This window comes from Macadamia integrifolia, unplaced genomic scaffold (genome assembly GCF_013358625.1).
Source record: "Macadamia integrifolia cultivar HAES 741 unplaced genomic scaffold, SCU_Mint_v3 scaffold1132, whole genome shotgun sequence".
Taxonomy (NCBI): Eukaryota; Viridiplantae; Streptophyta; class Magnoliopsida; order Proteales; family Proteaceae; genus Macadamia; species Macadamia integrifolia.
In genome coordinates, this window is record NW_024868097.1 from 260009 (window position 1) to 285849 (window position 25841).

Consider the following 25841-nt stretch of genomic DNA (forward strand, 5'->3'; position numbering starts at 1 on the left):
TTTAATTAATGGATGAACACAGCATATATAATGCCCATATAATAGATTATGATAAGTAAATAAATCTAGCTATGCATTTTTTTTTTTTGGGTTGGACACTAAACAAATGATGATCAAGTAAATTAAAATTATCATATTTTATGTTATTCTATGTGAGTTTTATAAGTCCACTTGTTCTTAGTAATTCTTGCTGTCTTTTTCCAAAGGGCAGCTGAGCTTTCTCAGTCCACAAGTTCAGACTTACTATGTAACAACCTTTTATTGGTTAACTTTTGCTTCAAAGGATCAAGTTGTTATACCATTATTTTCTTAATTGTAATTTATATGTCACACTTAGTAAGCTATAAGAGGTTGGACCTTGGTGCAATAGTAAGGTTGTTCCATTGCGACTTAGTGATCATAAGTTGGAGTAATGAAACATTCTCACCGCAAAGATAAGTAAGGCTACATACATTATGACCTTCTCAAACCCTGCAGTGGTGGAAACCTCATGCATTGGGTATGCCCTTTACTTAGTAAGCTATATTTTTTAATATATTGTCTCTGGGTATGCCTATTACTTAGTAACCTATACTTTTGTCCTATTTATGATTCATATCATATTATATTTACAAATTAATAGTATCGACAATTAAGTTCAGTTCCTCTGCACATTCATTCACCAATACAAATGGATCCGGTGTCAACACTTGTTCATTTTACTTTCATAAATATCTCTCTTCATCCAAACTATAAATGGCAATAGGTGGGACAAGCGTTGACAACCAACACATACATATAAATGAACGTACAACTTGACAATAATTTTGAAACTGTGCTTATAAAAAGATTGTGTAAGAAAATAAAAATAAAAACATCCTCTATAAAATACAACTTGCCAATAGTTTTGAAACTGTACATATAAAAAGATTGCGTAAGAAAATAAAAATAAAAGCATCATCTATAAAATATCACATAGAGGAGTTCCATAGTCCACAGACTCCATACATAGCTTAATTTATTGGCAGATTTGGCACTGTTTTACTTTATCTTTTCTGTTATTTCAACTAGATAAAAATTACTGTTTCTTTTAAGATGGAAGTGTGTGTCTATAGTAACAAGTCATGTGTGTCTATATTAGCCATACATGGCTTCCTAATATCTGAGCCATTTGCCTTTATTTGTAAGCATATTGAAAAGCCATGATTAAGAATGGGATATATAATATAAAGAAAAAATGAAAATAGAATTTTATTAAAATTTTAACTTAAAATATTGGTGTTGTGACTATTGTTAGTATATTTAATTAAAAAATTTGAGGTATTTGCATCTCTAAACACATGCAAGAATTCAACATATAAGTGATTTGGCAAGTTTAAAGTTGTCATGAAAATTTTAACTTTTGACTTATAGAAGATTCTTATTAGTAAAGTATGTGTAAGCTCAAGCAATTCAAAGATGATGACTAATAATTTTTTAATCATCCAAACTAGTTGAGATAGAAACCACTTGCCATGGAAGCTATTCCTTTTCTATGTTATGGTAAACAGTGATGAAATATTATCTTAATAGCATCTTTTAACTTCATTGGTGGAAGCTTGATCAATAAAGTAGCACATAATTTAACCTATAAGTTAAGCTACATCAGAATGAGCACTTGTGAAATAACAACAACTATGCTTAAATGGTTCAGTAAAAGTAGTTAATGGACGGTGGAGTAGTTATGAGGAATAATGAAAAAATTTAGATGCTTGGTCAACCCCCCGGGAAAAAGAAAATTTAGTAGGGAGTAAGATGAGATTATTAATTTGTTCTCTATTAATGGTTAAAATGATACAAATGTTGTGACCTAATGGTTAACTAGTTGAAACAGTCTCTCAATCTTTTGGTGGTAAGGCTACGTAGTTCTCATCCCCTGAACCTCGCATATGCAAAAGTCTCGTGCATTGGATACACTTTTTTTTTCTTTCTAACTAATAGTTAAAAATGAAAAGGAGGTTAATCAGTTTTCTATTATGTTATGCCAATCCAATGGTTTAGAATTGAAGGAAATTAATGATGGCTGAATTAATGGCTATGTATATGGTTGTTAGGTAGGTCAATGAGGATGATGCACAATGAAGTCTAATTTAGACTACTCACACCTACCCACTGGTGAAACATTGTTTAATATTAATATGATGTTTATTAGTGGGTTGATAAATATCACATCACTATATGTACTGAAATATATATGAACAGAATAGGAAAGCAAGAGGAAAGAATAATAAAAGGACGACAAGGTTCTCTTTGTTAAAAGAGAATAAAGCAACTAAAAAAAGAGAAAATGCCTTCCATTTTTGCTTCATTATGGGGTTTATATTCTTTAATATATCTCTATTTATATGTTTGCTTGAAACTTCCAAGAACCCTAAAAGTTATATTTGCTCTCCAATGTTCCAGTAATCTTCCCACCACATAAGAGGAAACTATGGAAAAGGGAAGAAATTTATCTTCTTCTTCAATTCCTATTCCTTTTAAAAGATTGTGAAACTAAAAAGAACCATCTAGTTGTTCATATTGGCCACATATTCAACCATGAATCTTTTTATAAATCTTGATGGAATGATCCAATAGTATATATGTTGAATATTTCAAAAGCAATCTAGTTGTCAAATTTCATATATATATATATATTTTTTTCTATCACACCAATTGTGCAAATTAAAACCTCCTTACCGTATTTGCCAACAAGCAATATACTTGGTCTTGGTAATAATTATGGAATCTTTGGAATTATTGAACAAAATGCTTCTATGATTTTGATTCTTCACATCTAATGCCTTTAAATGGTGGGTTGCTATGGTGGAATTATTAAGTTAAAGCATAGCTCTTTAAACATACGCGAAGAATATCTATGTAGTTTTATTCTTTCAAATGAGAGCATCTCTATTTGGCTATGGCTTCAAACATTAATCAGGTTTTTACACAAGTTGAAAATATCTAAATGTGAATCTCAAGTAATGACCCTTCCTTTCTTTATTCTTTTGTTACATTGGTAGATGAATAGCACCTTTTCCCATTGAGCATTCAAAACATTTTCATTGAATTTAAAAAATTAGGGACAGGTTTCTACAACATTTCCTAGTTATATCCCATGCTAGGTACCTTTCTTTTATGTTCACTTTAAAACCAAACAAATTCCACGTGGTTGATTAGATGGACCCAACTTTTATGTATAGTTAGACCCATAGGCCCCACACTCACATGTTAAGTTTCAAACTTTAAGGGCCCGTTTGGTATCGTTTTTGTTCCAGAAACACCATTTCGTGTCAAAAACGAAAATTTCAGTTTCTGTGTCAAAACGCAGTTTTTAAACGAAAAAATTGTGTTTCAAAATTTCAGATTTTTATCAGGAATTTTTTTTTTTTGTAAAATGGAACAGAACTGGGAAGACGGAACTCCATTTTGGAGTTCCGTCCAATCTCGTTTTTTTCAGTTTTTTTTTTTTCACTCTTTGTTCCAAAAAAACAGAAACGGACCATAAATGCACCAAACAGAAGATTCCATTTTTTCGTTCCAATAGAACGAAAAAACTCCAGAAACGTTTTTTTAGAACGATACCAAACGGGCCGTAAGAATTTTTCGTATCATATAACATAGTGTTGAAATATAAGGCCATGTAAAAGTGTGTAGTTGTTGTTGGAGTACCCTAGGCATGCATGGACTCCATGCTGATACATGGAGGTTTGATTGAATTAGCTAGACTCGACATATGACTAATCTAAACCATGATCTTTTTACCCAATGGTTAGAAGAGCTGTATGAGTTGTCTACATTGCAAGCATGTAGAAACGTTTTTTCCCTAAAAATTATATTTTGTATAGTGTTTACCGGCATGCAATAAAGTTGAATCCCTTATAGCAACAATCAATAACAACAACAACAACAACTCAGGCTTTTCCCAAAAAGTTGAATCCTTTGCATATGCTAGAAATGAAATCCTCAGTTATGACTACCTATTGACATAAGCCATCCTCTACATTAACAGAATGTTGCCGATGACCTTTTATGTGGTATATAGTTGTAGAAGACACTTCTTGCACATCTCTAGCTTTCTCTTACCCACTAAAGAAATTACATGATGCTACAATTTAGTCCATTACATGAATTAGAGTGGCAAAATACTTTGAATTTCAAAGAGTGGAAAGTAGTTTCCATTTTCTTCAATTTATCGAAGTCTCGATCTTGATTTTGATGTATGTTTGGTAACATTTCTTAGAATTATTTTGGTTACATGATCTAATATTATAAATTTAAACAAGGAATTTTCTTATTGCTTGACATCTCTCAATGTGTCGTATAATTTGTAATCTTACTTTTTTTTTTTCTTATTTCCTTTATAGAATAACGCAACCTCTTCCAATGAGGGTAAATACCGATATGATATGATCAATCCAACACCAATACTTAGAACCATGGTATACCCAGATGATATGACTATTTTGGCTGTTGGATAGAGGAAACTCTTAGATGTTGCAAACACTAAGGTTTGATAGAAAATGCTAATCTAAGAGCACTTGTAAACCCTCCACCTCATTAGATAGGAGAATGTGTGAGGATGTAGAATTTTTTTTGTGTACTCATGACACTTGTAACCCCTACTAGATACCCTTTTATGAGGGGTTTCTCTTATCCGTTGAGACTTCCTATAAACTTGGTAGTCTCCCAAGGTATAAGTTTCTCCATCACGTCTCATTTTTGTTGCAATCGTATTGGGTTGAGACAAGTGTCTCATTTTAAGCCCTATCCTCAACCATAAAACAAGTCTGAATCATTGTTTATCTAGTTATAAAATTTGTGTCTTATTTAATGATTTAATCTACCATATGGTAATTTTCGCATTCATTTAGGAAATATTTTTTAAATGGACCGTCTAGGAAAAATGCCTATGCGCGTGGACTCCTTATTGTTTCAAAGGTCAACATTTATAGTTCTATCTAGAAATTTTATTAATTTTAAAAAATAAAATTATGTAACTTACTTAAATCTCTTATTATATTTGGTAATTATAATTTTTGAAATATAATCCTTATTTTTATTTCAAATATAAAAAATTTAGTTGTAAAGTAAGATAAAATTGAATATAACAAAATTTAAAAGGTTTTAAAGTTAACTACATAATAATCACTGATAACAAATATAAACATGGGAAGAAGAACACTGCCCGGCTTTGTAGGGCCAATGAAAGGACACGCAGGGACATCCAACAGAAGGAATGAGGTGATCATGCATTTCTCCTCCCTTATATGTGGGCGTAGCAGAATGCGATCGAGTAAAGTTCTTTTTACTTATAAAAAAATTTCATTTTAATTTTACATTTATATCATTTCCCTTTCATTCATTTCCATTCAAACCAAAGACATAGCCCCACATGTTCTTGATTTCTGTACCATAGAGTTGGACTTAATTTGGAAGTATGCTAAGGAATCTGTCCACCTAAATTGGGAACTCTTCACCAACTTGCCCTGGGCTGAATAGTGTAGGATATGGACATACATTGTCCATATGCCATACTTTGTCAAACTATAAGCATTATTGAGAAACGTTTCCCTCATTTGATAGATCTTGACATTGGTATTTGATAATAAGTGATAAAAAGATGTAACACTTGAGGTCGTCATCAAGGGACCCATTCATGGCTTCTTCTCAAGCCTCACTTTCCCCTCCCCTCTTAATTTTGTTGCCATGCAAAAAGAGAATCTCTTCATCCAAGACATTTTTGTGATTAACTGAAGAGTCTGATCCGATGGATTAAGAGGTTCTCTCTTTACCATGGGTAATGGAAAGCTTGGTTCTTAGACATTTCTCATTCACGATGTAAATAGAAAAAGTAATGGAACAAATCTTGTATGGTTTCTAGTTGTATGGAGATATGCGTACAAAAATCGAAATGACTTGATTTGAATGGGATGCAATCCATTTTGCGAATGGAAAAAAATGACATGAAATGTTTGACAAATAATGAATTATATAGGATTCAGGTTACTAGCGACATGAATCAAAAAACGATTACTAACGACATGAATCAAAACGATATTGACACCAAAATAATAGAAGGGTAAAAACCATGGAAAATATTATTAATTTTTTTTCCATGCTTCGTGATGTCTAATGAAATGTATCATATGATAAAACATGAGTGAGTCCATGTGATAGAGATCCCCAATAGCAATCTTACTAGAAAATTTTTAGTTTGAAATAAAGAATTCTTTTTCAAATTGTACACTTAGTTTATATTGGTTCAAATTTAAAAGTGTAATATTTTTTTACCTTTTTTAAATATTCGTTTTGAAACTTCACAAAGTCTAACCAAATAATAGGAAAGAAAAATTGTGAGCAGATCTATGATTGTCCCTACTCCATAACTGAATGAGTTAGGTTACCTACATTTGTTTGGGGGTTTGCTGTTATCTTATTCTTCCCCATTCCATGCATATTGAGGACTATAAATGGAAAATAATAGAATTATCAATTATAGGTCCTCTTGGCATAGTTAATTAGCTTTGTTGGTGAAAAATCAAGAAAAAAATTTATTATTATTATTATTTTTTAATTTAAGTGGAAACCACCAATAGCGCTTGATTCATGTGGTAATTTTTATATTTATGTAAGAAAACCAATAGTAAATTTCTAATTTATATATAACACAATCAACAAATCAATTTTGATCAAAATTTAAATAATAATTTAAGGTAAAATGATTACTAAAAAATGATCACTACTTACTGGATTATTGCATCAGTCTCCCTGAGGATTAGTCGAGGTGCGCATAAGCTGGCCCAGACATCTTGATTAACAAAAAAAAAAAAAAAATGATAATAATAAATAAATAAATTTAATTTAAAATGATCACTACATACTCACCCTATGATTATTTTTATGCTTCAAATTTTGGTTTTGGTGAATTTAAAAGTGTTTGACTATTAGCTAATGGCTCATACCTTCACTGATTGGATGGTCCACAAAATTTCTTCTAGATGTCTAGTCATAGATAGCTCAAATCCACTCCTAATTAATGAAAATTGGACACACCATGATCTCAGCCCTAAATATGGCTTTTGCCTACTTTTTTCTCATTTTTTTCTTATGGAAAAGGACATTCTATTAATAGTCTACATGTTACTGTAATCAAACTTAGAAGCCAGTCTCATCACAAAGATTATGGAGTTCTATTAATGCAATAGCCAATCACTTTATTATTAATTCTTACAAAAATTGGTATTTGGTGAACTTACAAGTTCTTTATATCTGTTTGATGGTTACCTAATGACTCATCCCTTCATTGATTGGATGATTTATAAAATTTTCCTTTGGATGATTAGCCAAAGGATTGAGATTTGACATGTAGATAGCTCAAATGCACATCTTGATAAAAATTGGTCACACGTCATGACCTCAGTCATAAGAATGGAAAAATTGAACAAATGAACTGTTTTTTCAATACTTAGATGTGTTTATCTAAAGAAACTTCCAGCCCGATTTCTTTCTCCTTTTTTCATATGACAGAATATATTCTATTAATACTCCATATGTTATCATAATCAGACCTAAAAGTCATCCCTGAGTTGCCCAGATGGTTATAACGAATTGGGAATTGTGTGGATAAGTGTATGGTCCCAAATTCGATTTTTCATCTGTACATCTGCGATTTAAGTGAATAACATGGCTAGTCTCCCTAGGGATTAGTTGAGGAAGACCTAAAAGCTGGTCGCTTCGCAAACAAAATTTAAAGACTTGTATTACACTAATTTCGTATCAAATGACATCAAATTAAAATCACTATATCGACGAGCACATACTTAGAAAATAATAGATATATAAGGCATCATATGAAATTGTAAAGAAAGTTCAATAAAATTGGATATTCTTGATTAATGAAAGAACTAATTAAATTTCTATTTTTGATTTTAATGCGGCAAACCGCCCAAGAAAGCTACAATTATGGAGTTCTATTAATGCAATTAGTGTTATAGCTTCTTTGAGCTCTGATTCTTATGGGAAGAATTTTAATATTATTAAATTTTCTTTTTAAGGGTGTGTTTGTTTGTCAAGAAATTTGATAAAAATAAGAAAGATCATGATATGATATATATACTGATAAGCTTTAGGTTTTCATATGGAAGGTGTGACTCAGTCCTTAGTTAGATGGAAATCCAAATAAGGCCAACTGGTTTGTTACCGGTCACCATTTCCATGTCAAAAGCAGAACAACCATATATTGCCTTGCCTTGCCTTGCCTTGCCTTAGGTGTTTTCCAATTTTATCTGTGAGCGCCACAGTTTTACGGGCTTAATCTGTGGGTCCCACACTTATTAAATATTAATTAATTCTCTCTCTTCCATATCCTAATTCGTCAGCTCACAGAAAACACGTCACTTTCAAAATACAAATTTTTTTATTGGATTTGCTGACGTCATCCATGCCATCACTTTGCGTGATGAACAACCTAAAGACTTTTTCTTCCCATTTTTGGTAATATATATATTTTTGGACAGATTTGCCATTGAATCATATTTTTTCAAGCCATGAGTCTATCCATGCCTCTTCAATTTCAAAACCTAATAAAATTAAGAAAAAGGGTCTTTTGAACAAAGGATATATGGGGAGTGGATCAATGAGAAGCAATGAAATGATTTTATATATAAAGGTGAAAAAATATACTTTTCATGTGAAGAAGAGAGACATAGGGATAGTGTTAGTGTACCTTCTATGATCAACTCAAAAAACATTTTTCTTCAAATTAAATTTGGCAAGGATTTCCTCTAATGACCATGTGTAATTTGAGGCAATGGAAAAGGTAGATTTCCAACGGTTAAATAAAGGGTTTTTTTTTTTTTAATATGGAAAAAAGAGAAAATGTGGGGCCTGGTTATTTGTGAAGGGGCGTATAAAAGATGCTGGATGACGTCTTTCGTTCTTTTTTCCCATTTAAATATCACCTCATGTATTAATATGCAATCTTTTATTTTTTGCATCATGTGGAAGAGTTCTCTGAACCTATGACATTTTTATGCCTCGCATGATAGATTTTCTTATTTATTTATGGAAGAGGAATCCTTAAAAGGCAATGTGGCCCTTGCGCCACCATAGGGGTCAATGGTAGTGCACAGAGAAGCATCAATATGGGTGAAATTTTTGCCTTTCGTGAGGAGTGAGGATATCATTTTGCCTCTTTAGTGTTTAGGCATAGGGGCCACACTGCATTTTAAAATTTATTTCCACGTATTTAAAAAAATTGATAGAAAAATCTCCTATATGAGAAAGGCCTAGGAAATGACATAGGTTCAGAAGCACTTTCCACATTTTTTTTCATATATCCATGTATCCTCTTGTGATTATACCCCCATATAGAATTTATCTTGGTTCTAAACTGTTTGGACATTTTGGGTTAATGTATTTTAGACCTTTTAAGTCGGTAAATGCACTATCATATGTAAACCCCAGAGGGAATTGTTCTCTATCCAAACCTGGTGTGACATTTCAACCATCTAGATGTCATTTAAGTTGTGAGGATTGTTCATTTTTTTTTTTTTTTTGGGGGGGTGGGGTTGGTTTGGTGGGGAAGATAAACTTTTTTTGTCGCGAGGTCTTTTTTCTTTTACAAACTCAACACGATATCCATTATGCCACATAAACAAATGACGTGTCCATCTCCATTATTAGATAAGCAGTTTATGGTCTAGATTAGCCACCATATCAAATTTCATTGTCTAATGCATTGGCATGCATCCCATGTTTATATAGGAGTATCGACACTCTAGCTATTAATGTATTCTTTCCTAATCTTGAGAAAGAACTAACAGTTTAGATAGGATAACCATGTGACTCAGGTCTATCGTCATAAGCACCTATGTTTAGATTTGAGTAGCAATACTCCTATTAATGTACTCTTTCCAAATTTTGAGAAAGAAGTGATAGTTTAGACAGGAAAATCATGTGACTCAGATCTATCGCCATAAACACTTGTAACACCACTACGTATCTTTTTTTTTTTTTCATATTAATTTAGTGATAAAAAAATTCCTTTCAGAGTAAGGAAAATAATTCATACTACAAGTTATTATAATGATGTATGTACGTACAAATGTTTGATTTTTTTTTAATTACTTTAATGATAAAAAAAATTATTTCAAAGTAAGGGAAAGAAATCATACTACATGATGTTATAATGACACATGTGCATATAAATGTCCGAACTATCTTTCACGCTTTTTGAAGATTTCCATTTGAACTCTTGGACCCATGAATTCTCGTTCCATTATGGGTGAAGAAATATCTGCAACAAGAGCTATGGAATAAATTAACAAAAAAATATATGGGAAAAACTCTTCTCAAAATACACACACTCTCTCTCTCTCATTCATTTATTAAATATGGATGTTCATTCTCAACAAAGATGTATCCAATGCACGAGGTTTTGCCATTATGAGGTTTGGGGAGGGTCATACTGTATGCAACATCACATTAAACGAGGCTCTCTACTCTTTAAATATGCAAATTTCATCATATATTACTGATTTTATGTATAAGATACCAATATAAGTGAACAATGTATAAATCCTCTCCCATAAGAACTACTAAGTAAAGGAACATGGGCACATGGTTTCAAGGTATTGATATCGTATAGACTTTTTTTTTTGGTAAATCATATAGACTTTATATGGGTCAATATCAATAGTACCTAGAGATGTAAACATATCGAATATGGAAAAATCTAGATATCCCTTAATTGAATATGGTTATCCATAAATGAATATAGATGCAAATTGAGTCTAAATTTTTGACTATCCGCTTACATCTCTAACTTGTGAAACACGGATCTTTCCAAACAAATACGATTTGCCATAAATCCATGTCTCTCAATTTGTCTGAACTCATCAAATCTTCAAGAGCACTCAAGATCATTAGCTACTTAATTTTTTAAGGGGAAAAAAAAAACCTTAAAGGTAGCATGGCCCCTACACCTAGACATAGTGGGGGACAAAAATGATTGCTCTACCCCTCATCAAAAGGTGAAAATCTCACCTATATTAATGCTTATACTAATACTCTCATTGGCCAACGTATTGATGTAGGAGTCACAATACATTTTAGAGAACCCTTTCCAATTTTTTGTTATTAGTTGATACTATTAGAATCTAGCTCTATATTCCAAACGATCTGATATCTATTAGATACGAATACCATTAAATGGACACAAATGCGATTCAAATTCAAAATTATAACTATCCGTTTACTTATATATAACACTGATATTTGTACCAAAAAAGAGAAAAAAACACTAATATTTGACTGATACGACATCAATATATCGAATATATAAAAAATAATAATCATAATGAGAGCATCTACGACCCGTATCCATTGATCCAGTAGCCCAAAACTGTAAGTCGCACAACACACGAAAATCTTGTCGCTTTGGCCTCCAATTAAAGACAGTACAAGCGAGGATTTATTGGAGATTTCAGAGAAAGGACGAGGGTAATTATAAATAAAATTTTCTTACCTTTCATTTGATTTTACTGAGAACGAGCCGCGGAGGCTCGGAACCGAAGCTGCAGGCGGCTGAGGGGAAAACAGAGGCATAGGGAAATCGTCAGTTACTGGGACCCACCATGAGCGGTTGTCGCGTGCCGCATAGGTCTTAAATCCACGTGCCATCACAGAGAAGTCCGAGCTGTTACTTTTTTTTGGAAAGAGGAGAGCGGGAACCCACGGACTCTCTCTCTCTCCGGTGAGTGAAGAGGAGTTCAAAGGTAAGATGATAGATGTAGGTCCCACACTTCCCTTCTCTGTTCTTCCCTTTTACCCTATAAAAGGATGTGTTTTTCACCTCCACGGAGGAAGAAGAACAAAGCCGGGATTGTCGGTTGAGTAAGAGCCTGAGAGGAGCTTCTCGCTCTAGCCCCGCGCACTCTCTGTGATTTCCTTCTCGTTTTTCTCTTATTGTTTCCTTTCAATTCTCGTTTCTTCAATTCTCTCTTCTTAGAGTTTCTTCGATTGAACAATCTAATCGGTTTGAGGCTTAGATCTGAAAGCAGAGGCTGTGAATCTGCGAACCTGCAAACCATAAACCGCAAATTCAGAGACTGCTCGGATAGTAGGTTGAAAACCATTTCTTTGTTCGAAATCGATTAGATTCTCTGTATACGAACTGTATTTTCGTGTTTTTGGAGCTTGAAAAGGATGAAAAAGTTGAGAAACTTGGTGAAGAATCTCTTGAAAATCGTTTGATCTGACTAATTCTACGTTTATTATTGTAGAATCGGAAGAAACGGTGATTCGGCTGTGAGATTCTGGCGGAGATTTTTCTTTTGCGGATGGTAGGGCTTGTTGTGTGTTGCGAGGTCTAAGGACGACACTTCTTGGTGAAAGTTGTTGTAGGAGCTGCATTGAGATTTGAGAGATTGATATTTTCTTCTAGTTCAAGCCCTGGAAGCAAAATTTATTGATGAAAATTTCGAACAGAGAAATTGATCAATTAAAAAGAACTCATTTCCGCTTCCTGTAACAAACTCTGTTTTTGAATTCCTTATAAAAAGTCGTCATTTTTCACAATATGTCGGCTTTGTCCGGCTCTGCTCTTCAACTCCGAATCAAATCGGGAACTTTTCCTTCTATTCACGGTTCTCCTTCGAACCATCAATGCAATATTACTCCTTTGGGTAGCCATGGGAAGAAAATCTCAAGTTGTTTTGCTACCAAACGGCAAAACGCCATGGAAAACACGTTCTTCGGGACGAGATTGCGTTCATACACTCCTGAACGTTTGCATCTATGGAGATCGGACGGTCCTGGACGCCAGCCAAAGCTTAAGGTGGTGGTGCGCTCGGCATTGTCGCAGGTGCCTGAGAAACCACTCGGTTTGTACGATCCGTCCTTTGATAAGGATTCATGTGGAGTTGGATTTGTGGCCGAATTGTCGGGGGACAGCAGCAGGAGAACTGTAAGCCCAGCCTAAATCTTTTTATCTTCTCCCCCCCTTTGCCTCTCCCTTTCCTCCTGTCTGTAAGTTCTGTTGCAACTGTTGCAGTTGTTTTCAACTTGGCTTGATTGCTTTATGAGCAATGAGTGCTCTTTTGACTTTTTATGTTTCCCCCTCCGTGGGTATACACTTGTTGTATTTGACTTAGCATTAGCGGTTCTTGTTTGCAGGTAACAGATGCAATAGAGATGCTGGTCCGGATGACACATAGAGGAGCATGTGGCTGTGAAACAAACACTGGTGATGGAGCGGGCATCCTTGTGGATCTTCCTCACAGCTTCTTCACGGAGGCACGTTCTCCAATGTTTTTCCCGGATTTTTTTCTCTTTTTTTTTTTTCCCTTTAATTGTTGTCGCTTTAAGAGTGCACTTGATTTGGTTAGTAATGACTTCTCTTAGGTACATTGAACTCGGAAGTTTTGCATTATTGACTAGTGAACTTGTCTTCGGGGTTCAATTACCTTGGACTTGGCAATACTATTGGTTTAACTTTATTTTTTGCTTGATGAATCACATAAATCATATTCTTATTGACATATTATTTCCCTTTTTTTTTTAACCTTCACCAGGTTGCCAAGGATGTTGGTTTTGAGCTTCCCCCACTAGGCGGGTATGCAGTTGGGATGTTCTTCTTGCCAACATCTGAGACTCGCAGGGAAGAAAGTAAAATAGTATTCACAAAGGTAATTTGTGACTCTAGAGCATTAGTCATGAGCTCATTAAGGCGTTTCCCAACTAGTTAGGACTTTGCTTTTGCATGTAGTTCGGATCTTATATATATATGCAATATGATTTTATTTTGAAGGAAGTATTTTTGGCAAGTCTACTCCGATGTATGGCATGCATAAATGACATGCTAGTTGGTTTAAAATCAATTCATTTGTGTCTAATGTTTGGTTTCTCTTTAAATTATTCAAATAATCTTTTGTATTTGCTTATATATTTATGTGAACAGAATCTCTTTATTTATTTATTTTAATGCATCTTAACATCTATTGGCCCATATTGTTTTCGAGTAGTTGATCTTTGGAGTAGAAGATAATGAGATGTAATCTTCCATTGTTTTATATGACTTGCTTTCTATTTTGCAAATTCTTGTTTGGATTTTATTTTATTTTTTTGTGAATTCATTATTTACTGAAGTTCTTGATTCTACATGAAGGTTGCTGAATCATTGGGGCATGTTGTTCTTGGTTGGCGCTCTGTTCCAACTGATAACACAGGACTGGGCAAAGCTGCTCTGCAAACAGAGCCTGTTATTGAACAAGTATTTATTACCCCAAGTCCCAGATCGAAAGCTACTTTTGAGCAACAGGTAGTCACCTCTTTCGGTTATACTTCTTTGCACTGCATTTTATTTAATTGTGACTTTTATGTCACAAGATAGTGTATACTGGTTTTTATTTTATTTTTAATGTATGCTGCAGTTAAGGTAAAAAAATTGAATTTCGGGTTATATATGATTTAGTTTATCCACATGCTTACCAGCCTGCTATAATTCTGCATCTATGTCCTGCACTTTGTTGATCTCCAATAAATAATTAGCTTGACCAGAGGGTCTTAATTACCAAATCAGGAGCAGTTTTTCTACTTGACCCCATTGGGTCTCAAACCCCCCACCCCAATTGAAACAATGCTTGAGTGCTTAACTATTGTTTATTATTGTTTTTCACTTTGATCTCTTCATATCACAGATGTACATATTAAGGAGGGTTTCAATGGTTGCTATTCGGGCTGCTTTAAACCTCCAGCATGGTGGAGTGAAGGACTTCTATATATGTTCTCTCTCTTCAAGGTGTGGTTTTTTGGGAAGCCTTATCTGTCGTCTCCCCCCCCGCGGCGCTCCTTAAATTTCTGAGTTAGGAAATGTTACTTTTTTGAGGACATTACAACTCCGCATGCAGATAGTTTATTTACTTTTTTATCTCCTATTTTGAGAAGAAGATAATTAATGCTTTCTCCCTCCGTTTTGCCAGGACTATTGTTTACAAAGGTCAATTAAAGCCAGATCAGTTGAAGGACTATTACTATGCAGATCTTGGCAATGAAAGTTTCATGAGCTACATGGCCCTGGTAAATATATTCCCATGCCCTTGCTTCTTTCTCCACAAACTTCATTCTTCAAGAACCAGCAGCATGAGGTATTTACTGGTAACAGAAAAGATGTAAGGTTAAGCAACAACTTCTAAGGCATCAAAGTTTGAATGATTTTTAAATGCTTGTACTCTTCTTGATTACTGTTTGAATTTGGATGCCGGATTGGATGCCTTGGGTGAGTTGGTGTGAAACTTTATCAAGTAAACCATGTTGCAGAAACTTGATGCAGTGCTCCTCTCTATGGTCAATTCTTGAGGATGAGCTTTGATCAATTCTTGAGGATGAGACTTGGAGGTGGAAAAGGAAATTGATTGGTCAAGGTAGCTTAGGTTTCTCACAATGTGTTGAATTGGCACTGCAGATATGGCAAATGTGTAATATTCATTGGGTGTCCTGAACACAAATTTATCTTGCTATTTCTTGTATGACTTCTCCATACTATGAAATGAATAGATGGAATTGTAAGTAACATTGTGGGTATGTTTCATGGTGGCAGATTCACTCTAGGTTTTCGACAAACACTTTTCCTAGCTGGGACCGTGCTCAACCCATGCGTGTCCTAGGCCACAATGGGGAGATCAACACTCTTCGAGGCAATGTAAACTGGTATGTGCTCGGTTCCTGTGAATGTAAACTTAACCCTCCTTTTCTTACCCCCCCCCTCCCACAATAATAATAATAATAAAAAAAATTAACTACTATGTTGGAATTAACTACTAGCTACTTACAAATGAATGTACTGTCATTCATTTACTTTCTACCAAAAAAATAAAATAAATAATAAATAAACAAATAAAGAGTTTAACTATGATAAATGGTTATGAGCATGGCTATCAGGCACTAATATGGAATTAGATGCTGGAGTTTAACAACCCAATTACTGAACCTGCGAGTAAATATCTACTTCCTAATTACACGAGGTTGTATATTTATATTATTAATCATATTCTTGTCCTCCTTCCCTGATTCCTGGCATCTATTTATTGCACAATATGATGTAGATATACTATATTTGATATGCCTAAGAAATTTCTCAATAAATCCCATTCCTAGATCCATGCTGTGTGTCGTTGACATTTTAAAATGAAAGGTTTGAAGAATATCACCAGATGATGAACTTTGTTACATACATTGGTTATGGATTCCTAATTTCTGGGGTGCTGATGCATTTTCCTTCAAACAGGATGAAGGCACGTGAAGGTCTGCTGAAGTGCAAGGAGCTTGGATTGTCGAAGAATGAGATGAAGAAGCTTCTACCTATTGTGGATGCTAGCTCATCTGATTCAGGTGAGACCATAGTTAGCAAATTCGGATTCGGGAATTATTCGGGCGGAGAATTATTCGGAATAATTCGATTGATTAATTTAAGGATTCGGTCAAAAAAGCGGTCAAAAAAGCTTATTGGGTTTTTTTTTTTTTAAATACTGTTTAAGTGGACCGAATAATTCGGTTTAATCCGGTTCGGTCCGAATTATTCGCGTTTTATATTCACTTTTGAAAAAATCATGAATTTTACCGAATTTTATTTTTAATTTGGATTCGGTCAGAATTTTTTATTAAATTCGGAAAAATTCGGTTCGGCCGAATAATTCGCGATTTGCCGGCCTAATTGATAACACTGGGTGAGACTGTAATCTAGCATGGTGCCCATTGAAGTTGCATATTCTTGCATCTCTAAACATAAATGATAAAGATATGTTAAGGAAGAATATATACAGCTCAGTACCTAAGGAGAACAGTATGGGTGAGGGAGGAAGAGGGACAGCCCATTCTGCATTTATGAGGAATTTCCATTTTTAACTGGAACATATCTGATCTTTGTAGGAGCTTTCGATGGTGTCCTTGAGCTTCTGGTTCGAGCTGGCAGAAGTCTTCCTGAAGCTGTTATGATGATGATTCCTGAAGCATGGCAAAATGACAAGAATATGGATCCCGATAGGAAGGCCTTGTACGAGTATTTCTCTGCTCTTATGGAGCCATGGGATGGGCCTGCTCTTATTTCATGTAATAATTCCAACTCGAATTCATTCTGCAAAGTGTTCCCCTTGCTTAAGTTTTTGTATTTATGCTTCATTGCTCCTTGTTCCTCCATAACGAATAATTAATTTTATACTTGCATATCCTGGAAATTTGTAGTTACTGATGGCCGTTATCTTGGAGCCACATTGGATCGAAATGGATTGAGACCTGGTCGCTTTTACGTCACTCACAGTGGACGTGTCATCATGGCAAGTGAAGTTGGTGTTGTAGACATTCCACCTGAAGATGTTCTTCGGAAAGGAAGACTCAACCCTGGAATGATGCTTTTAGTAGATTTTGAGAAGCATATTGTTGTAGATGATGAGGCCCTGAAGAAGCAGTATTCTCTTGCGAGGCCATATGGTGAGTGGCTCAGCAGACAGAAGATAGAACTGAAAAACATAGTTGATTCTGTTCCTGAATCTGACAGGGTTCCGCCAGCCATATCTGGGGCTGTGCCGGTGAGTACATTAACGCCTTCTCTTGCAGTTTCTTCTGCTTGGGAAATTCGGTGTCTGGTGTAACTCTATTTTTGTGTAGGTTTCTGGCCAGGATGAGAACATGGAGAAGATGGGTATTCACGGTCTGTTGGCTCCACTGAAGGCTTTTGGGTAAGTGAATATTGAACCCTTTTGGCCCACTTGCACTTCTTGTTCTTTTGCATTTCTGGACAAATCTGAGCAAAATGGTTTCCTTGTGCAGTTACACAGTTGAAGCTTTGGAAATGCTGTTACTTCCCATGGCAAAGGATGGAACCGAGGCTCTTGGCTCAATGGGAAATGATACTCCATTGGCTGTGATGTCAAACAGAGAGAAGCTCACTTTTGAGTATTTCAAGCAGATGTTTGCTCAGGTGACGAATCCACCAATCGATCCAATCCGGGAGAAGATCGTCACCTCTATGGAGTGCATGATTGGTCCAGAAGGTGATCTTACAGAAACTACAGAAGAACAGTGCTGTCGCCTCTCACTGAAAGGTCCTCTTCTATCCACTGAAGAAATGGAGGCAATCATAAAGATGAACTACAGAGGTTGGCGGAGCAAGGTTCTTGACATTACTTACTCTAAAAGTCGTGGTAGGAGAGGTTTGGAAGAGACATTGGATAGAATCTGCCTTGAAGCACGAAATGCAATCAAGGAAGGTTATACAACACTGGTTCTGTCGGACCGAGGTAACAATTCTCAATTTATGTACCCCTGATAAAACCTCTATTGTGATTTGTGAATCAATAAACTTCATTCTTTTGTTGAGGAAATAAAAGGGGGGGGTCATAACCATGTCAAAATTGCTTAGTTGTCTAACCAAAATTTCAAACATCTTTGTTCTTTTAACTGAATTAATAATTTTTTTCTATTTCCATTTTCATTACCATCTGAACTTCTCTTTGCACTATTGTGTTGTAGCTTTTTCATCAAATCGTGTCGCTGTAAGCTCCCTGTTAGCTGTTGGTGCTGTCCATCACCATTTAGTCTCAAAACTTGAGCGCACTCGAATTGGATTGGTAGTTGAATCTGCTGAGCCACGTGAAGTGCATCATTTCTGTACCCTGGTTGGATTTGGTGCTGATGCTATATGTCCATACTTGGCCATAGAAGCGATTTGGAGACTGCAGGTTGATGGTAAGATCCCCCCTAAAGCAAATGGTGAGTTCCACTCTAAGGAGGACTTGGTGAAGAAGTACTTCAAAGCAAGCAACTACGGAATGATGAAGGTTCTTGCTAAAATGGGGATATCGACCTTGGCCTCCTATAAGGGTGCTCAGATTTTTGAGGCTTTGGGTCTTTCATCTGAGGTGATCCAGAAATGTTTCAATGGCACTCCAAGCAGGGTTGAGGGTGCAACGTTTGAAGTGCTTGCTCAGGATGCACTTCGACTACATGAAATAGCTTTTCCAGCTAGGGTCTTGCCTCCTGGAAGTTCAGAAGCTGTTGCACTGCCAAATCCTGGAGATTATCATTGGAGAAAAGATGGAGAAGTGCATCTTAATGATCCTCTTGCCATGGCAAAACTTCAAGAGGCTGCCAAATCAAACAGTGTAGCTGCATATAAAGAATACTCCAAGCGCATACAGGAACTCAATAAGACCTGCAATTTGCGGGGGATGTTGAAGTTTAAGGAATCAGAGTTTAAGGTTCCTTTGGATGAAGTTGAACCTGCTAGTGAGATTGTGAAGCGGTTCTGTACTGGGGCCATGAGTTATGGCTCAATATCTCTAGAAGCGCATACAACCCTTGCTATCGCCATGAACAGAATAGGAGGGAAATCAAATACTGGTATTGATCGATCCTTGAATTTTATTAGGAAATTGTAGTCGTTTGAGGAAGTCTTTTAACTGTTTGGCAATGCTTGTTATGTCGTCATTTTTCATTTATTGTTAAATACAGCAATCATCTTGACTCTTATCTCATCGCATAAAAATCCTTTTTAGTTGTAAATCTAGGCTTAAATACATCATTTAGGTTTTGGGTTATTGGGTTTTGATTTGTTTTAGTAGTATTTTGAGGTACCCTTGTATATATTTTTTAACCTTTTTTGGAAGTGGAGAGAGGTTTAGGTTTGATGGTTTAGAACGCTTTTGCCAGTTCTCTTTATGTTTTTATTTTAATTGCCTGAGTTGTATAATGACTAATTTGTTATGTTCTTGTTACTAAAGGCGAGGGAGGTGAGAATCCATCTCGAATGCAGCCTCTTCCAGAGGGATCAATGAATCCAAAGAGGAGTGCTATAAAGCAGGTTGCCAGTGGGAGATTTGGGGTTTCTAGCTATTACCTTACAAATGCCGATGAATTGCAGATAAAAATGGCTCAGGTAATTGTTGGATACCATATGTAACCAGATTCCATACTGATTTAGATATTTTATTGTCAAGGTTATTTTCCTACCTAGACCCTATATTCCTATTGGAACAGAAGTTCCTCTTGTTTATGTGTTTATGTTCATGGGCAGATGTCGCTGAATCTGCAAAACACCTTCTGGGTGTCTTTGCATCTTTAAGTGATTCACCTTTGGCATATGGTGAGGTTATATGTGAACTGGAATTTTTCATTTTCTTGTGGGGTGGAATTTATTTTCCTGAAATATCAGGTTACCTTTTCACGCAGGGTGCTAAGCCAGGTGAAGGAGGTGAGCTTCCAGGCCACAAAGTTATAGGAGATATTGCAGTCACTAGAAACTCCACCGCTGGTGTGGGCCTCATCAGTCCCCCTCCCCATCATGATATCTATTCTATTGAAGATCTTGCCCAATTAATTCACGATCTTAAGGTACCAATATACATAATTTGAATGAACCCCTATATATGTGGTTTCTCCTCTTAATTGCAGGGCATGTAGTTGTGTTTTTGAGTGGTTTTCTGTAACTGAATTATTTCACTTTTGTCTTCCGTAGAACTCTAATCCAGGAGCTCGAATCAGTGTGAAACTGGTGTCTGAAGCTGGCGTAGGAGTTATTGCTAGTGGGGTTGTGAAAGGCCATGCTGACCATGTTTTGATTTCTGGTCATGATGGAGGAACAGGAGCTTCACGTTGGACTGGTATCAAGAATGCTGGCCTACCATGGGAGCTTGGTTTGGCTGAGACTCATCAGACATTAGTTGCAAATGACCTTCGTGGTCGGACTACTCTCCAGACAGATGGTCAACTTAAAACTGGAAGGGATGTGGCCATTGCAGCACTTCTTGGTGCAGAAGAGTTTGGCTTTAGCACTGCTCCTTTGATAACTCTCGGCTGTATCATGATGCGTAAATGCCACAAGAACACATGCCCTGTTGGTATTGCTACACAAGATCCGGTTCTTCGTGAGAAATTTGCCGGAGAGCCTGAACATGTCATAAATTTCTTCTTTATGCTAGCTGAGGAGGTGCGTGAAATCATGTCTCAGCTTGGATTTCGAAACATCACTGAGATGGTTGGTCGTTCAGATATGCTGGAAGTTGATAAAGAAGTTACAAGGAACAATGAGAAACTGGAAAACATTGATCTTTCACTACTACTTAGACCTGCTGCTGATATCCGGCCGGAAGCAGCCCAATACTGTACCCAAAAGCAGGATCATGGATTGGACATGGCTTTAGACCAAAAACTTATCTCTCTATCCCAATCTGCTCTTGACAAAGGTCTTCCTGTATACATCGAAATGCCCATACTAAATGTGAATCGTGCTGTTGGAACCATGCTCAGCCATGAAGTCACTAAACGTTACCACATGGCAGGTCTTCCTACAGATACAATCCACATCAAGTTCAGTGGGAGTGCTGGGCAGAGCCTTGGAGCCTTCCTGTCCTCAGGCATCATGCTTGAACTTGAAGGTGACAGCAATGACTATGTCGGGAAAGGATTATCAGGGGGCAAGATTGTAGTTTACCCTCCAAGAGAAAGTAATTTTGATCCTAAAGAAAACATTGTGATTGGAAATGTGGCTCTCTATGGTGCAACAAGCGGGGAGGCATATTTCAATGGGATGGCAGCTGAGAGGTTTTGTGTGCGCAATTCAGGAGCTAGGGCAGTTGTAGAAGGTGTTGGTGATCATGGGTGTGAATACATGACTGGAGGTATTGTTGTTGTGCTTGGAAAAACTGGGAGGAATTTTGCTGCCGGTATGAGTGGTGGGATTGCTTATGTTCTTGATGTTGATAAGAAGTTCCAATCTCGGTGCAATCTTGAGCTGGTAGATCTTGATAATGTTGAGGATGAAGAGGACATTATGACACTAAGGATGTTGATACAGCAACATCAGCGACACACTAACAGCAAATTGGCTAGGGAAGTCCTTGCTGACTTCGAAAATCTTCTTCCAAAGTTTATCAAAGTATTCCCAAGGGATTATAAATGGATTCTTGCAAACATGAAGGCTGAGAAAGCCAATAGAGAAGCAGAGGAACGAGCTGCCACAGAGGCTGAAGAACAAAAGGAGGCAGAGTTGATGGAAAAGGATGCGTTTGAAGAGCTCAAGAAGTTGGCAGCTGCATCCTCAAATGGGAGTGCGAGTCAGGTAATGTGACTTTATAGTAACTGTAACCTCTGTTGAGTTATTCTTATAATATAATTCTTTTAATTTTCCACTCTAGCATATAGTGTAGGGTGCTTTAGTGGACCAAAAGGACAAAGAAGCTGTGGTATTCGTCTGTTTCCAGTTTCTTGTGGTTCTTTATGTAGAGCAAGAAAAGATGTTAGAGAAGAAAATTTCCAAGCATAACATAGGTTATTGGATTGTTACAACCCTTGGTTCCTGCAAAACTGGTTTGGTCCTGTTGAGTCTTCTGAGTTAAGAGACAAAGTAACATGACTATGAACCAAAAGATGGACCAACTATCTAACATGAACTGGCAATTTTTCGTCCAAGAAAGTAAAATGATTATGTTTTTCCCTTCCTCTGGTAATTATTCTGTTTTTATGCTCTTGAAACTAAGTTTCAAGATCAGGGAAAGACATAAGTGCTTATGATTTTGTGAATGTATGACTAGAGAGAGAGGATTGGGGAGAACAAAATTTTTGTAGCCAAACCTAGGTTTTTTTTTTTTTTTGGGGGGGGGGTGTTCCAATCCCGCTTTTAACTGGTATTTAGCGTTTTATGTCTAATTCTTTGCATTTTATACCTTTACATCGTTTATGGGAAGAGCATCAAAGTTCTGTTCTGTCTGGGTGAATACATGACATCCTTCTCTGTATAGATGTTACTATATTCAAAGTTGTTTAAGGTACCCTCTTCTTTTTTTTTTTTTCCTGATTAATTGTCTGACAATAGTTCTGTGTGATTCACTGAAGGCGGCACAGGAAGAACCAGTAAAGAGGCCAACCCGTGTTGCTGATGCTATCAAGCATCGAGGCTTTGTTGCTTATGAGCGGGAGAGTGTTTCATACAGGGATCCTAATGCTCGGATTAGTGACTGGAAAGAAGTTATGGAAGAGTCAAAACCAGGAGAGCTATTAAAGACCCAATCAGCTCGTTGCATGGACTGTGGAACTCCCTTCTGCCATCAGGTATGTGTCATACAGCTGCTTTTTATGGTTAAAATATCTTCCTCTACCTGTCCTCACCCTGCTCCTTTTGAAGGGAAAAAAAAAAATTTGTGGCAAGGATTAGTTCTCTCATCCAAATTTTTCTTTGCTTGTTTCTCAGGAAAACTCGGGATGCCCCCTTGGGAACAAGATACCAGAATTCAATGAGTTGGTATATCAAAACAGATGGCGTGAGGCATTGGATCGGCTTTTAGAGACAAATAATTTCCCAGAGTTCACTGGCAGAGTTTGCCCTGCACCTTGTGAAGGTTCTTGTGTTCTTGGTATTATTGAGAACCCTGTATCTATCAAAAGCATAGAGTGCTCCATCATAGACAGGGCTTTTGAAGAAGGGTGGATGGTACCTCGGCCTCCCCCTGTGAGAACTGGGTATGCTTTCGCTTCTCATAAGCTTTGACTCATGGGATTTTTGCTCTTTTGGAAAATTGACTTCTACATTTTTCAGATCCATCTCCAGTTTGGAGGCCCTCTTTTTGTTCTCAAATAGTGATGTAGATGCTCCCTTCCCCCTTACCATGATTATACCTTTTTGGTGAACCAGTATCTTTTTAGAAACTTGTTTGAAATAAGAATCTGTCTGGGCCTTCTGAATGCAGGAAGAGAGTTGCTGTTGTGGGTAGTGGGCCTTCTGGCTTGGCTGCTGCTGATCAGTTAAACAAAATGGGTCATCTGGTGACCGTGTTTGAGCGTTCTGACAGAATTGGTGGGCTTATGATGTATGGGGTTCCCAACATGAAGGCTGATAAGATGGAAATTGTTCAAAGGCGGGTCAATCTTATGGCCGAGGAAGGTGTCAATTTCATTGTCAATGCAAATGTTGGAACAGATCCATTGTACTCTATAGAGCGACTTCGTGCAAAGAACGATGCCATAGTTTTGGCCTTGGGAGCTACAAAGCCAAGGTAATTGAAAACATATTTTTTGTTGAAATCCTTATTTTAGCCATGAAGGCTCAAAACAAAGATCTCATAGGCTGTTTCCCTACAGGGATCTTCCTGTTCCAGGACGAGAACTCACGGGAGTACATTTCGCTATGGAGTTTCTTCATGCAAACACCAAAAGCTTCCTGGATAGTGACCTCCAGGATGGAAACTATATATCCGCGAAAGGGAAAAAGGTCGTCGTAATAGGAGGGGGTGACACTGGCACTGACTGCATAGGGACATCAATCAGGCATGGCTGCTCCAGCATCGTAAACCTAGAGCTTCTCCCCCAGCCTCCTCAGACCAGGGCTCCAGGCAACCCTTGGCCACAGGTATGATCCTTTCACCAGATACTTTAAAAAAGCTATTCTCTAAAACAGCCTAATTGGGACAGTTTCTCTCTCAATTTTGCATCAAGAAGCTGCAGTTATCCATTCTGATTGTCCTATTCTTGTTTTGTAGTGGCCTCGTGTTTTCCGTGTGGATTATGGCCATCAGGAAGCAGCTGCAAAGTTTGGCAAAGATCCGAGATCTTATGAGGTCTTGACCAAGCGGTTCATAGGAGACGAAAATGGAGCTGTGACAGGACTTGAGCTGGTGCGAGTAAACTGGGAAAAAGACGCCACTGGGAGGTTTCAGTTTAAAGAAGTTGAGGGCTCTGAGGAAATAATCGAGGCCAACCTTGTGCTTCTAGCAATGGGTTTCCTTGGTCCTGAGTCGGTTAGTATTCTCCATCTTCTATTTGTAAAACCAGTTCCAGAAGTGCATTTTTCAGATTCACACCTCACTTTGGACTCGATTTAAAAAAAGAAAAGAACAACTCAGTGCATGAGACTCTTGCTACCACGGGGTTTGAGAGGGGGCAAGTGTATGCAGCCTTAACCCTGCTTCACAACTTAACCGTTATACCACAGGCTTGCCCCACTTCGGACTCAATTTGATCTAAGAAAATGCCTGTGGATGGGAATTTTGGACTAACCTTTTTTGTGGATATTTGCAGACAATTGCAGACCAGATAGGCTTGGAGCGTGACAACCGTTCCAACTTGAAGGCCGAGTATGGAAGATTCTCAACTAACGCAGAAGGGGTCTTTGCTGCCGGAGACTGTAGACGGGGACAATCGCTGGTGGTATGGGCAATCGCAGAAGGCCGAAAAGCTGCAACCGAAGTTGACAAGTACCTGATGAAAGGGGAAGATGAGGACCTTAGCATAGCCACTGACAATGAAGATGTGGTCAAGAAGAACAGCAAATTTACCGTAGTGACATAGATGACCTGAAAAACCTGTCGCCTTCTTCTAATAGAATTCAATTTGGGAAGAAGAGGATAAGATCAATTTATACTGAAATGGGATTCCAGCCTGCCTGTAGAGGGTGCCAACGGCAAAAGGCAGTTGGGCAATGAGGGATGCGTGGAGTTGAGAGAGATGGAGGTGTTGGATACTTGTTGCAGGCGAGTATCGTGAGGTTTGTGGAAGATTTTGCTGTGATTATTATATAGGTTCTGAATTTTTCCATTTTTCTTTCTTTTTCTCTTTCTTTGTTTTTCCGGAAACTGGAAAGCCATCTTTTGTGTGGTTGAAGAAATAATGTACAGTTAATTATTTTTGTTGGAAATTATACGGGCCCTATTTATTTATGGGTCAGGCTTGGACACCTTCATTTGTGTCGGGTAGCCTTGTAACCCAATTTTTATGGGACTGAAATGCACCTTGTCCTATTCTGCTAGTGTAGTTAAAGTTAGGGGCATAATTGAAAAGTGATTTGATGTTGATATGTG

General features: G+C 36.9%; 1 protein-coding gene and 1 long non-coding RNA gene across 4 annotated transcripts; one reads left to right on the top strand and one right to left on the bottom strand.

Annotated features, from left to right (window-relative positions):
• Positions 1 to 10053: 10053 nt before the first annotated feature.
• On the bottom strand, positions 10054 to 25163 carry LOC122062883. The gene is made up of 2 exons (XR_006135125.1): positions 25042 to 25163; positions 10054 to 10297 (listed from the first exon to the last, which is right to left on the bottom strand). It is a non-coding gene; the product is annotated as an uncharacterized LOC122062883 (long non-coding RNA).
• On the top strand, positions 11856 to 25835 carry LOC122062882 (glutamate synthase 1 [NADH], chloroplastic-like). Of its 3 annotated transcripts, none has more exons than XM_042626554.1 (23): positions 11856 to 12125; positions 12285 to 12967; positions 13177 to 13296; positions 13575 to 13688; positions 14168 to 14320; positions 14700 to 14800; positions 14982 to 15078; positions 15599 to 15708; positions 16286 to 16389; positions 16927 to 17106; positions 17239 to 17582; positions 17662 to 17732; positions 17824 to 18293; positions 18526 to 19395; positions 19776 to 19930; positions 20224 to 20385; positions 20510 to 22111; positions 22885 to 23100; positions 23240 to 23508; positions 23736 to 24041; positions 24127 to 24394; positions 24525 to 24782; positions 25063 to 25835. In XM_042626554.1, exons 2-23 carry the CDS (start codon positions 12581 to 12583, stop codon positions 25330 to 25332), a joined length of 6627 nt encoding a protein of 2208 aa, XP_042482488.1. In that variant the 5' UTR covers positions 11856 to 12125; positions 12285 to 12580; the 3' UTR covers positions 25333 to 25835. The 3 variants fall into 3 exon arrangements, with proteins under 3 accessions (XP_042482488.1, XP_042482490.1, XP_042482489.1); XM_042626556.1 differs by having other exon boundaries at positions 11856 to 12121; XM_042626555.1 differs by having other exon boundaries at positions 11856 to 12967.
• The last annotated feature ends 6 nt before the right edge of the window (positions 25836 to 25841 follow it).